This window comes from Macaca thibetana, chromosome 9 (assembly GCF_024542745.1).
Source record: "Macaca thibetana thibetana isolate TM-01 chromosome 9, ASM2454274v1, whole genome shotgun sequence".
NCBI lineage: Eukaryota > Metazoa > Chordata > Mammalia > Primates > Cercopithecidae > Macaca > Macaca thibetana.
The window spans coordinates 85,656,746-85,670,622 of record NC_065586.1 but is presented as its reverse complement, the minus strand read 5'-3'; the positions used below and the strand labels follow the sequence as shown (position 1 = coordinate 85,670,622).

The 13,877-nt window shown below is 35.7% G+C and overlaps 1 protein-coding gene across 3 annotated transcripts in view; it reads right to left on the bottom strand.

The window, feature by feature from the left end:
* The window catches only part of KIF20B (kinesin family member 20B), a 69,918-nt gene that overhangs the window by 40,721 nt on the left and 15,320 nt on the right, over positions 1–13,877 (bottom strand). For 2 of the 3 annotated variants that reach the window (XM_050805734.1, XM_050805736.1), the window contains 9 exons: positions 13,248–13,319; positions 13,019–13,165; positions 11,874–12,036; positions 11,041–11,328; positions 6,325–6,464; positions 5,234–5,372; positions 3,871–4,099; positions 2,470–2,510; positions 1,149–1,268 (listed from right to left, as the gene is read on the bottom strand). In XM_050805734.1, the coding sequence (XP_050661691.1) occupies positions 1,149–1,268; positions 2,470–2,510; positions 3,871–4,099; positions 5,234–5,372; positions 6,325–6,464; positions 11,041–11,328; positions 11,874–12,036; positions 13,019–13,165; positions 13,248–13,319 (1,339 nt within the window). The remainder of the gene's footprint in view (positions 1–1,148; positions 1,269–2,469; positions 2,511–3,870; positions 4,100–5,233; positions 5,373–6,324; positions 6,465–11,040; positions 11,329–11,873; positions 12,037–13,018; positions 13,166–13,247; positions 13,320–13,877) is intronic. The other variant, XM_050805735.1, reaches the window with a different exon arrangement.

Here is a 13,877-nt window from a genome sequence, read left to right as displayed (position 1 = left end):
TTAGGGGAGTAGATTTTATTAATCTGTATAATTCCAATAATCTAGCATAGTACCTGGCACACACTGGACACTCCATAAGTGTTTCTTGCTCCTCCACCTTATTAAATACTAATTATTTACTAAATAGTTAATTATTAACATATTAAATATTAGGATATTTCTCCCAGTTCAGGTACAGAAAAGCCAGAGATTGAATAATGTATCTAACAAATATCAAAAGAAAGGCCTGCTACAGGAGATTATATAGAGTGCTCTTCTAGTATGCTCCTCATTTATCCCTGTGGTTTCAAAAGCCCATCTAAAGTTCAGATGATTCAGGGAATGTTGGTGGGTATTAGAGTTTGACTATCAAGATACAAAGGAAACTCAACAGTCACTTTTTATAAGATACCATGCCTGCTTCTTTTGATCATAGAAAAGACAGAAAAAAACACCTTTCAACAAAGCAAAATGTTTGGCTCTAAGTTTACTCAGTTTACTACATTATTACCATATATTTTACCATTTCTATATAAAAAAATAATTTGAAGGAGCTTACCCCCAAAAAAGAAAACCAAAGCCATTTTTTCAAAAAAGGATTAAAAGACAAGCTGATCATTCTAAGCTGAACTAAATATGAAATTATCTAAATTTGTATGAAAGACAAAGAACCCTTTAAGTCTTTACACGTCACAGTGTATAACTTTTTAGAAAAAATCCCTATTATTAAGCATATAAACAATAGCAACAAGACATATAATAAAAACAAGTTCTAAGGAAAAACCTAATTTTACTGAATTTCATGTTATAGTTCCCTGAAACATTATAATCTGGTTTAAGTATGTCTAAATTCCTTTCTCCTCAAAGGTCCCCTTCCAACTAGCTGAGGCTTAAACGTCCAAAGGCTACATATTCTTCTCCTTTTTACGTGCAAAGCACTGCCAGCATATTTTGTGGAAAAGTATGTTCAAAGGAGTCAAACACCCTCGTTTAAGTTCTCAAAAATTCAGATTTGGAGAACAGTAAATTGAGTTCAATGTTGCATACGCAATTCAACATTCTCGGTAAATTAGTCTTAGTTGCATAAGCTATTTTAAATTACTTCCTTTCAATAAAAACATACACTTGTTTATCTAATTTATTAATATAACACAAAGTTAAATTCTTACATTGCATCTAAATGTTTTCTCCATATGAGACTTCAGGTTCTGAAATTCATTGATAATACCTTCTTTTTGATCAATTGTATTTATCAATTCTTGAATTCTTTGATTCTGTGTAATTATTTTCTTTGGAAAGAAGAAAAAGCAATGTTTCATGAATATACTTTGGGATAACTAGAAAGCAAACATGATTAATAATGCAGTTTCATAACTCCTTCAGATTTTAAAGTTAAATAAAGATAATCGGTGGCAACACACTATGCACATCTTATTTTTGCCTTTAAAAAAATTACATACACACACACACACACACACACACACACACACACACGTACACAAAGAAAAGAGAAGCTATATAGCATGTAAGAAGAATCTGGAGCCAGGCTGCCTGGGTTCAAATCCTAGCTGCTATACTTTTAATATGTCACCCTGGGCCAGGCACAGTGGCTCATGCCTGTAATCCCAGCACTTTGGGAGGCCAAGGTGGGCAGATTACCTGAGGTCAGGAGTTTGAGACCAGCCTGGCCAACATGGTGAAATCCCGTCTCTACTAAAAAATACAAAATTACAAAAATACAAAAATTAGCCTGGGGTGGTGGTGGCCACCTGTAACCCGAGCTACTCGGGATGCTGAAGCAGGACAATCACTTGAACCTGGGAAGTGTAGGCTGCAGTAAGCCACGCCACTGCACTCCAGCCTGGGCAACAGAGCGAGACTCTGTCTCAAAAGAAATAAATAAATAAAAATAAAAAAACCATGTCAGCCGGGGCAAGTTACATCATAAAGTTGCTCTAACATTTAAATGAGTTAATAAAAAGCACTTAAAAGAGTATCTGGTAAATGGTAAATACATATATAAAGTAACAGTCTAAAGAGCTTCCAAACAAGTTGGTTTGGTTTCGTTTTAAATTTAAGAAGATTATGGGAAATTCTTTATTTTCTATTTTATATAGCTTAATATAATTGGTACAACTAGTGTCTACTATTCAGTAGAAAAAATACTAGATAGGAATTGTATAAACAGTAGGTGTAATGTCTTCTAAGTACATTTTAGTTCTTTAAATATTGGATAGTAGATACCAAGATCTTGAATTATTTATATCTTATCATATTTTAAAATATTCAGCTTTTTGAAAGGATAAATGTAAGTTGAAATAAGAAGACTCAAGCCAGAAAACAGAAAAAATAACAGAAGAAAACTATTCCCCATGTATACCAAGAGACTATATTACTGTTTATTTTTTAAAATAAAAACATCTAGTCATCATTCATACTCCTTTGTTAATTAAATACCTTATCAAGACAAAATAAAACTTAAAGCATTACCTTATTAGATGTTTCAAGCTCTTGAATCAATGAATCTGTTTCTGAAAAAGTAAAGAATTCTGAAAATAAATATCTAAGCATCTGAAAATATGTATCACTGAATAACTATGAAACATATGCTGCTATAGTGACACTTTACTGTCACATTCAATAAAAAGGATTTTGATAGCACTAAATGCACACCCTACTCATTAAAAAAAAATTTGCTAATTCAACCACAACAGGGTAATGTTTCAGAAAAAGCCACTTCTAAAACTCAGGATAAAAATACGTAGCATATGCTAAATAGTAAAGAACTGGCATAACGTCAGAGAAGAAAAGGAGCTAGTGCCTTCTTAGTACATCTCATAATGCAGAGGCACCACTTACATGTTATTTTCTACCCATCTTGTTTCACACAAAAAAGGACAGACCAGTTATTGCAACTAATTCTTAAAATGCAGATATTACAAACAATTTTATTTACGTATATAAAATGCCCTCAGCGTGGTGGCACATGTCTGTAATGCAAGTTACTCAGGAGACTGAGGTGGAAGGATCACTTGAGCCCAGGAGGTGGAAACTGCAGTGAGCCATGATCATGATCATGTCTCTCCACTCCAGCCTGGGTGACAGAGTGAGAGAAACAAAGAAAATGCCTTCCTAGTTAGAATTAGAATGAAGTATCAAACTAACAATCTACTTTAAACCACTCCACAGTAGTTACTCTCTCCCAGGAGTGAATCTTCTATACTGCAAAACTTCATCAAGAATATAGAACAATGCCAAGCACAGCATGGCTCACGCCTGTAATCCCAGCACTTTGGGAGGCTGAGGCAGGGAGGATTGCTTGAGCCTAGGAGTTCAAGACCAATCCCAGCACTTTGGGAGGCTGAGGCAGGGAGGATTGCTTGAGCCTAGGAGTTCAAGACCAACCTGGGCAACATAGCAAGACCCCATCTCTACAAAAAAGAAAAAAAAATATGCAGCCGCTGTGGTGGTACACACTTGCGGTCCCAAGTATTCAGGAAGCTCAGGCAGGAGGAGGGATCGAGCCCAGGAGTAGAAGGCTGCAGTGAGCTGTGATGCCACTACTGCACTCCAGCCTTGGTGACAGAGTGAGACACTGTCATTTAAAATTTACAGCTTTACTCATAAAGTTAACACTTTTTTGATTTTTTTGTTGTTGTTGAGAAGCTCATTTTCTAATAATACTGGTCTAAAATAAATGAAGGTCAAAAAATATTTTTAGTAGTAAATTACAACAAAGTCATACAAAAGGTAAAATACTAAAATATGTTAACTAGATAAAAGAATTTTCTGGTCACTATGGTAAATGAGCTACATAAATCTCTCATACTTACCAAGAGTATTTTTTATGTGTTTACAATATCTACATAGAGGTAAAATTTATCCACTTACCATTTTCTCTCTTTTTTAACTCTTCTTTCGTTTTGATTAATTCTTCTTTGGTTTTAGTTAATTCAGCTTTAATTTGATTAAACTTTAGTTCTAAACAAGCAATAGCTTCCTGGGGGTCAGGAAGAGATGCAATATATAAGTGAGCAATTTCAGCCTGTTTCTTAATATCAGCCACATTATCTTGAAGAGAAGCAATAATATCTTCAAATCCTACATAATTATGTGTTTCCTAAAAATAGCAAAAACCACATGCCTAATATTAACAGTAGGGTTCACCGTTTACATGTGGCACCATCTAATTTAGACAGTTTTTTAAAAAGGCAAAAAATTCACCAATAGAAATTCTTTAAAATAAATTATATAGAAGCATTTCCAAATATGAAGAACCTGTGTTCCATTATTTATTTTCTGTTGTATGGATCATGAGGCATATTTTCTCATAAAAACAATGTTATAAACTGTGACAAGTCATTATAAAACAATTATGATTACCTAGTTCAAGTACAGTTTCAATTACATAATGAGACTTAAAAGGTTTTGTTGGGATGGTGCACAAAACAAACCTCCATTTTCACAACTCAGTCAATCCCAAACCATGTCAAGGATACATAAGGTTTGCTTCACAGCAGACGTCTGGACATCACTGTCACAGGCCCCTGAACTGAGTGATTAAAAAACAAAACAAAAAAAACAACTCCCCCAAAAAACTGATCAATTTCAGCTTCAGTGTAAGTAGCAGAAAAGGATAATTTTTCTTATATTACAAGCAGAGAATAAGCTGAGCCCAGCGGCATGCACCTGTAATCTCAGCCACTTGGGAGGCTGGACAGGAAGACTGCTTGAAGCCAGGAATTCAAGATCAGCCTCGGCAACACAGCAAGACCCTATCTCTAAAACTATAATAAATAAATAAACAAATAAAATTTTAAGAGTAGGAAATGGTAGTTGCCCAGCAAGGGCAACCCTTTTTATATATAAACATTTTTGTTTTAAACAGAACAGCAAGTAAATCACGTCTTAGGTCTCTTATACCTTTAAAATATTTTTAATTTAAAAGTGAGACAAATCTGAGGGGGTTATTCTGTAATCAGGCAACAAAGAATCTATCTGCCTACAATACAATGATTCAAGCAATACCAAAATAAGGTATAAATATAACAGAGGTACAAATTTTTCAATGACCAATCACTATATTTAAATTCTTGGTGCCTTACACTCCTAACAAAACATGCCTAATTATAATAAAGCTACACACTAAGCATTGTTTTAATTCTAATCTTGATGTTTCTCATCATTGATGTGGTACACTAAACCCTGGTACCAAAACCTCATTGGATATTTTTAAATACTTCAATTAACGTACTTCAGTTTCAACTTTTGTGGCACAAACGTCTTTCGTCGTTTCTTCTCGAGTGTCACATTTACCAACCAAATCCTTGAAGATAGCCAAACGACGTTCAGCATTTTCTTCTAATATCTCTCGTTCTTGAAGCAGAGTTTCCCTTCAGAATACAAATTAATCCCATTAAGAAACAGAAACGGAACTACTTTGTGTTTTTGTTTTAAACATCTAAGATTAAGTATATTCTGGATTAAAAGAAAATTTAGGCCAGGTACAGTGGTTCACGCCTGTAATCCCAGTAATTTGGGAGGTGGAGGTGGGTGGATCACTTCAGGCCAGGAGTTTGAAACCAGCCTGGCCAACATGGCGAAACCCTGTCTCTACTAAAAACACAAAAATTAGCCAGGCATGGTGGTGTGCACCTGTAATCCAAGCTACTCGGGAGGCTAAGGCAGGAGAGGCTAAGGCAGAAGAACTGCTTGAACCCGGGAGGTGCAGGTTGCAGTGAGTCAAGATCGCACCACTGAATTCCAGCCTGGGTGACAGAGCAAGACTCCATCTCAAAAAATAAAAATTAAAGTTAAAATTAAAAAAGAAAAAAAAAGGGAGAGAAAATTTAAATAGCCATGCATGGGATTAGTAACAGGTATATTCTTTTTTTTTCTTTTTTTTTTTTTTTCCTCTGAGATAGAGTCTTGCTCTGTCACCCAGGCTGGAGTGCAGTGACACATTCTCAGCTCACTGTAACCTGCACCTCCCAGGTTTAAGAGATTCTTGTGCCTCAGCCTCCCAAGCAGCTGGGACTTCAGGCACACACCAGTATGCCCAGCTAATTTTCCTATTTTTAGCAGAGACGAGGTTTCACCATGTTGGTCAGGCTAGTCTTGACCTCCTGACCTTAAGTGATCCGCCCACCTAGGCCTCCCAAAATGCGGGGATTACAGGCATGAGCCACCACACCAGACCAGTAACAGCTGTTTTCTAGCTTGCATAAAGAGATCAGAATTCAGAAGCCATCTAATATAAAAACAAGTAAATTAAGTAAAAAAAAAAACTCTAAAAAAGTAAATAAAATTCTCAATTTTTAACTGGACATGAAAGAAATAACTTACTTAAAGTCAGCTTCCCGTTGAGCCCAATATTGAGTAAACTCCTGTGTAACTTCTTCTCGAATTTTAAATTCCAAGGTTAACTTTTCCTTTTTTTCATTTATCAGTTTTTTTTTCAAGTCTTCTATTAAGTCCAACAGTTTCTATAACATGTAAATGATAAAATTCTTATAAAAGAATAAATATATCCCAAGAGAAATACCGTCCAACTGTCCAAAAAATAAAACTTTTCATTTAGTCAATTATGTGTCCTTTTTAATAGTGATAATGTTCTCACTGAAAATTATATGCTTGCAGAGATTCGTTAATCTGAAAAATCAGGTTGGCCTCTCCATATTTAAGAAATAGACCTTTGGTAACTGAAATGTCTCACCGTCTACCTATACTAAGAAAAGAAGCAAAGTTAATTTGAGCATTTATTATCTATCAAGAACTACTCTGGCGAGTTCCATATTTGCTTCATTTAATCCACACAACTTTCTGTGAGCTTGGTATCATCCATATTTCATAGGTGGGAAGCCTAACCATCAGATATCTGGTAAGTGCTAAAGGTTGAGTTTAAAAGTGGCCTGTAAAAGTCTAAAGCCCAAGGATTGTACACAGCAGAGAAGTTGCTAAGAACACCCACTTACTAATCTGTCAAAGAAAGATGTTACATAAACTTATCTTATTAGGCTTTATAACTATCCAGATGTCAACAGCAATTCTATAGCCTTTGAAACACATACATAATTATGAGAAATGTATAATATGTAAATAAAGCAATAAATAAAACACTTAACATGACCATTATTCAACATAAATTGTAGCATTAACAGCTACATATTCTTTTTAATGCTTCTAATTTAAGTTACTCAACAACAAATAATAAACTCTAAGCTACAGATCTTCCAAGGTATCAACTTTATATTTGAAAATAGTTCTATAGATATCCTAACTTCGAAACTCTGCCTCCAAGAATTCATACTGAAGAAATAATTATAATATAACCCTACGTTCTGGCTGTATGAATGCTGATCAGTGTTGTTGTTTTGTGGTAGTAGTTGTGTTTAAATAAAGAAAAAGTGAACCCAACTCAACCAACCTTAAGGGATTGGTTTAATTACGGTACTATCATACAGCAAACTATTATAATCAATAATGATAACCTACATTAATAATTCATGGACCGGGCGCGGTGGCTCACGCCTGTAATCCCAGCACTTTGGGAGGCCGAGGCGGGTGGATCACGAGGACAGGAGATCGAAACCATCCTGGCTAACGTGGCGAAACCTCACCTCTACTAAAAAATAAAAAAAATTAGCCGGGCAAGGTGGCGGGCGCCTGCAGTACCAGCTACTCGGGAGGCTGAGGCAGGAGAATGGCGTGAACCTGGGAGGTGGAGCTTGCAGTGAGCTGAGATCGCCCCAGTGCACTCCAGCCTGGGCGACAGAGCGAGACTCATCTCAAAAAAATAAAAATTAAATTAAAAAATTCATACTTTTCACAATTTATTTTTATATAAAGAATACCAGGTTACAAAACAGTAATATATAATAAAAATCCATTAACGTGAGTGGTAGATTTGAAAGATATTTATATTTAAATTTTCTTTTTCATTCTACTATAAATATATAACACTGTTTTAATAATTTTAAACTACACACTTTCTGTGTAAAACAATAAATAATAACTATTGAAGGAGAAATCAGAATGCATGTGGAAAAATCTTCGGAAGTTTATTTTTTTTGAGACGAAGTCTCTCTCTGTCCCCAGGCTGGAGTGCAGTGGTGCGATCTCCACTCCCCACAAGCTCCGCCTCCCGGGCTCACGCCATTCTTCTGCCTCAGTCTCCCCACTAGCTGGGACTACAGGCGCCTGCCACCATGCCTGGCTAATTTTTTGTATTTTTAGTAGAGACGAGGTTTCGCCGTGTTAGCCAGGATGGTCTCAATCTCCTGACCTCATGATCTGCCCGCCTAGGCCTCCCAAAGTGCTGGGATTACAGGCGTGAGCTGTGAGCCACCGCACTCAGCCGGAAGTTTAATAGTTTTCAATAACTAGATTTTATCATTGTTAGCATCTGATAAAGTTTTTGCTGAAAAAATTCAGGCTGGCTATTATAGCTAAATGAATTTAAGTATATATATATGCTAATATCAAGGTATTTTATAATGGTTTTTAGAAGTCCCAATCCTTCGATTAAAATGTGAATAAAGGGCTGGGCACATTGACTCACATCGGTAATCCCAGCGCTTTGCAAGGCAGGAGGATTGCCTGAGCTCAAAATTTCAAGATTAGCCTGGACAACAGAGCAAGGCCTTGTGTCTACAAAAAATTTTTAAAAATTAGTTAGGGGTGGTGGCATGCGTCTGCAGTCCTAGCTACTCAGGAGGCTGAGGCAAGAGGATCACTTGAGCCCAGGATTTCCAAGCAGCAGTGAGCCGTAACTATACTATCGCACTCCAGCCTGGGCAACAGAGCAAGACTTTGTCTCTAGAAGAAAACAAATAAAGCATGCCAACACCTAATCATGTTGATTTTTAAATGTCAAATATTAAACAACATTTTGATGAGTTTCCTTAAAATACCTAGCCAATCAGATAAGCATTTACACTATACGATCTATCATAAACTATAGCATTAAATATTTTTCTCTAGTAGTTTCAGAAATTTTACTAACCAACATTATAAAAAATTTCAACTTTGAGATGGAAAAAGATATAAAACTGGGTTTTTTGGTTTGTTTCTTTAAGACAAGGTCTCACTCTGTCACCCAGGCCAGAGTGCAGTGGTACAGTGATGGCTCACTGCTGCCTAGAAATCCTGGACTCAAGCAATCTTCCCACTGCAGCCTCCCAAGTAGCTGGGACTATATGAGTGCGTCATCATGCCTGGCTAATTTTTTTAAATTTTTTTGTAGAGATGGGGTCTCACTATGTTGCCCAGGCTGGTTTTGAAGTCCTGAGCTCAAGCAATCCTCCTACCTCAGCTTCCCAAAGTGCTGGAATTACAGGTGTGAGCCACTATACCAGCCAAACTAGACTATTAATGGCTCCTTTCGTCCCTGAGGAGGTACTATTTAATACATTACAAAAGCCCAAGTAACAAGGTCTAATCACATCGTGACCAGATAAAGTGGGACTTGTACTACATGTGAAGCTATCATTCTTGTTTCCAAACATATGTTCAATAATCGCTTTCAGGGACATGAAGGTAAATTATTAAAATGAGAGTATTTAGCCCAATACATCATCGATCTACTAATACTTCTGCAATCCAAAAAAGTACTGATTTGTGATATGTCAACAACATTAAAGCACACCCATGAAGACAGGTCTACTAGTGTTTCTAGGACAGTGGTAAGAGGACTCCATGTATACTCATGGAGTTATGGCCAATTAAAGAGGGGATTAGGTGGCCAGGTAAGGTGGCTCATGCCTGTAATCCCAGCACTTTGGGAGGCCGAGGCAGGCAATCACAAGGTCAGGAGTTCGAGACCAGCCTGGCCAACATGGTGAAACCCCGTCTCTACTAAAGATACAAAAAAACTTAACTGGGTATGGCTGCGCATGCCTATAATCCCAGCTACTCAGGAGGTTAAGGGAGGAGAATCACTTGAACCCAGGAGGTGGAGGTTGCAGTGAGCCGAGATTGTGTCATTGCACTGTAGCCTGGGCAACAGGGCAAGACGCTCCCTCCAAAATAAATAAAAAAATAAATATACACACACACACACACACACACACACACACACACAATAATTGGACAGAAGCTGAAAAAACAACTGTTATGTCTTATTTATCATAATAAGATGACAAACAATTACTGTTTTTGAAGATATGGGATCACAGGTACTTGGTAGATATTTTTAGCACTTGTACTTGAGACTGCAAAATAAAAGTCTGATGGAATACATAAAATCACTTAGTGAAAGGATACTCACATGGTCTATAAGTATCACCCCATAGATAACATGCTTTTGCAATAAAGATCTGAAATACTGTATCTAAACCAAGTGAGCAAAACTTAGCATCTCTAAGAATGGAAAAATCAGACATCATGTGGCTCTTAGTGTGATGCAACGGAAAATTTACAACTTAACCTACATAAAAAGCTTCCCTAATGTATTAAACCTAAGTGATGAAGAAATAATCAAACAAATCTAGATTGCAGGTATTCTATGAGAAAACTAGGACCCACTTTTCAAAAATGTCAGTGCTAGATTAGAAATAATTAAAGAAACACAATAATCAAAAGCAATTTGTTAACTCTGGCTGTTGACAAAAACAAAGTGGCAATAAAGAACATATCGGGAACACTGGAGAAATCTCAATACAAACAGTATATGAGGTTATATTAGTGTATCAATGTTGAATTTCTTGGGTATGAAAATTTCATGGTCTTGTGATCATGACGAAAATGCCCATGTTCTTAGAAAAATATGTTCAACTATTTAGATGTAAGGTGTCATTATGTCTGGATCTTATTTTCAAATTGTACAGAGCAAAAGATGTGTATTTGCATACTCATAAAATGGTAACTAGAGAATCCAGGTGAAGGATAAATGAGTATTCATTGTACTAGTCTTTCTACAGGTTTGAAATTTTTCAAAATATAAAATTGAACACAAAAACTTCAGTGTATTGTCGAAAAAAACTGAAGAGAGAGCGCCTTAAGATTTAACCTTAACTTCAGAATAAGAAGACAAGCATAGAAGTATGAGTTCTTAATACATACTCTTTTCTCCTCGTGGCTAATGAAAGCCTTATTTTCCTCTAATGTTTTATCTAGATCTTCATCAGTAAGTTTAGTTTCCACATTTTGAGTTTCTTCAGAGTTTTCTAGCTCCTCAACTAAATCCTCGTCTTCCATCAAATCTTCCAGACTATTTTCCCACGAAATGGTGGCTCTTTTTACATTTAATATTTTATTATTTGAATTATTGTCTAGTGATACATCTTGAGAAGATCTGACAGGTCCAAATAATTTCTCTTGAGAGGAATTTAAAGTGTCTGGGACACAAACCTGTTAAAATATTCAATGTGACTTTTAAAACAGAAAAGACAAGAACTGTCCACTAGAAAATGATTATTTTATAAATTTAAGTCAAATGAAAACTCAAGTGTTAAAGGAAAAACTATTCAAACAAACATACAAACAGGAATCACCATCCCTAAATGAACATTCTGATAGGAAAAAAGCTACTTACACATGCAAACTAGAGGAAAAAATCTATCTTCCTGGGCTAAGTTCTCAGTATTAATCTTAGTAGAGGGTTTTCTAATTACCCAGAAGTACCAAATGAACAAGATGAATGGCAGAGCAGACAATTCATTCCAAAAATACTCATTAATTTGTAATTGATGTTTATTATTAACTCTTATTACTAAAGGTCATTTTAATCCTAGCATGGGCAACTTTCAATCCTTTCTCATGTCTTCCTACTTGGTCAAATATTTACCTTTTTAATTTTCAATTATTTCCTAGGCTTACAGTATTAAGTACAACATATTTATTTCAAGAAAAAGTATTAATATTCTAAGAAGAAGCTTAATAAAATAAATATTTACTTTTTGTGCAATGGCTGAGAACTTCAATACATTGAGTGTTTCATCATAGGCTAAATAACATTGGCTGATGTTGACAATCATACATATTTTCCCTTTACCATTAAAAAAACTTTGAAAATAGTGAGTCAGTTTACTTTCCCGGAAAGGCACATGCTGTTGAAACCTATGGAAAAAATTTTCAGAAAACACTGTAAGTTAAAACACATCTCATGAAGTCGGGGTGCTGACAAATTTTACAAAGAAATAATTAAGCCACCTATCATGAAATTAAACTTTAGGGTAGCAATTAGTTCCAGATGTAATAGTCCTTCTCAGTTTTCATTTTATCTTTTCTTGCTTGTTCTTGTTTTTGTTTTTGTTTTGAGACAGGGTCCAGCTCGGTTGCCCAGACTGGAGTACAGTGGCACTCACAACTTACTGCAGCCTCAATCTCTTAGGCTCAAGCGATCCTCTCGCCTCTGCCTCCAGGTTAGCAGGGATTATGGGCGCCTGCCACCACATCTGGTTAATTTTTTATTTTTATTTTTAGTAGAGATGAGGCTGGTCTTAAACTGACGGGCTCAAGCAATCCTCCTGCCTTGGCCTCCAGAAGTGCCGGGATTACAGGCATAAGCCACCAGGCCTGGCTATTTGTTTTAACTGCTGCTACTTACTAACAATAATTCACTATGTAAAATATAAAGAAAACCACATTTAACTGGGTTATGTTCTCTAGTACAGAGCAAGTATATAAGAGATGTCATGAAACACCCTAAGTAGAAATGGTGAAGGCTGATTTATATTTACTCAGCCTAAAATGCTAATTAATACAAAAATCTATTGCATCTAGAACCACACACAATGCACTAATAAGAAAAAGGTGGTTTTAGATCCTAAACCAGCATTAGAAGCTTCTCATTTACAGTGTCTATTGGTACAGATTTGCCATAGAAAATACTGACTTTACTTGATGAGTTACTGGCATCAACTGACACTTCTATCATTGTCTTTAATCCAAGATCTCTTAAGCACTTGAATCACAATCTATACACAGTCATTACATAAGAAGCAGGTTAAAAATCAAAAAAGAACTTTCTAAAAACAAAAAATTTGAAAGTTTAAATACTATAATATTTAATAAGCTAATAACACTTTCAGAAACTTACTTTGACTTTTCACTATTCTTCAAGACGTTAATACACTTTCCCAGAGTCAATAAAGAAGTGTTGATATTCCCAGTCTCTCTTAACCTTTCACCTTCATTCTGTGTCTTCATAGTTCGTTCTGAACCAGCAAGATCACATAAAGATAATCTGAATTAAGAAAAGAAAAATTACTTTAAAAGTTCTTCAAAACAATTACAAATAATTACAATTTAAAGAATATTCAACTTACTCACTGACTCGAATTACACGAGACATTTCAGAATCTTCAATCTGTAATATTTTAATAGTGAATATGCTGTGACTGAAATACAAAGATCAAATGTTATCATTTTAATTTCTGCATTCTAAATAGGAGAGACAAGTATTCAAATCAACCTTATTTATACCCTAGTATTAACTACAGTCCACCATTGCATTTTCCAATTAGCTGTTAGATATTTCAACCCAGTGTTCTACTGTCGCTTATATACCCAAATGCCTAAAATCACCTTTTGCCTAGCTCTAAATCCCTCAAATTACCTCCTGACAGTTCAACTTCTACTAACAGTATCATTTATAACAAAGTCACAATTTGTTTGAAAAGATAGTATTAGTTAACACGGTATTATATATAGCTAATACTCTGAATACACACGAAAGCAAAGCATACATTTGACCTATAGATCCAGATCTTGTATTGTCCCATGCCCAACTGACTATGGGAACAGGGCTCCTTCTCTCTTAAGAAAAAGCCTGCTTTAATTATCTCACTGCTTAAACTTATTTCCTTTGCCTCTCATCCCCCAAACCCATCAAAACATATTTCCTTAACCCCTTGAGATTATACCCTCACTGAGTATATTTATATAGTATTCAGGGG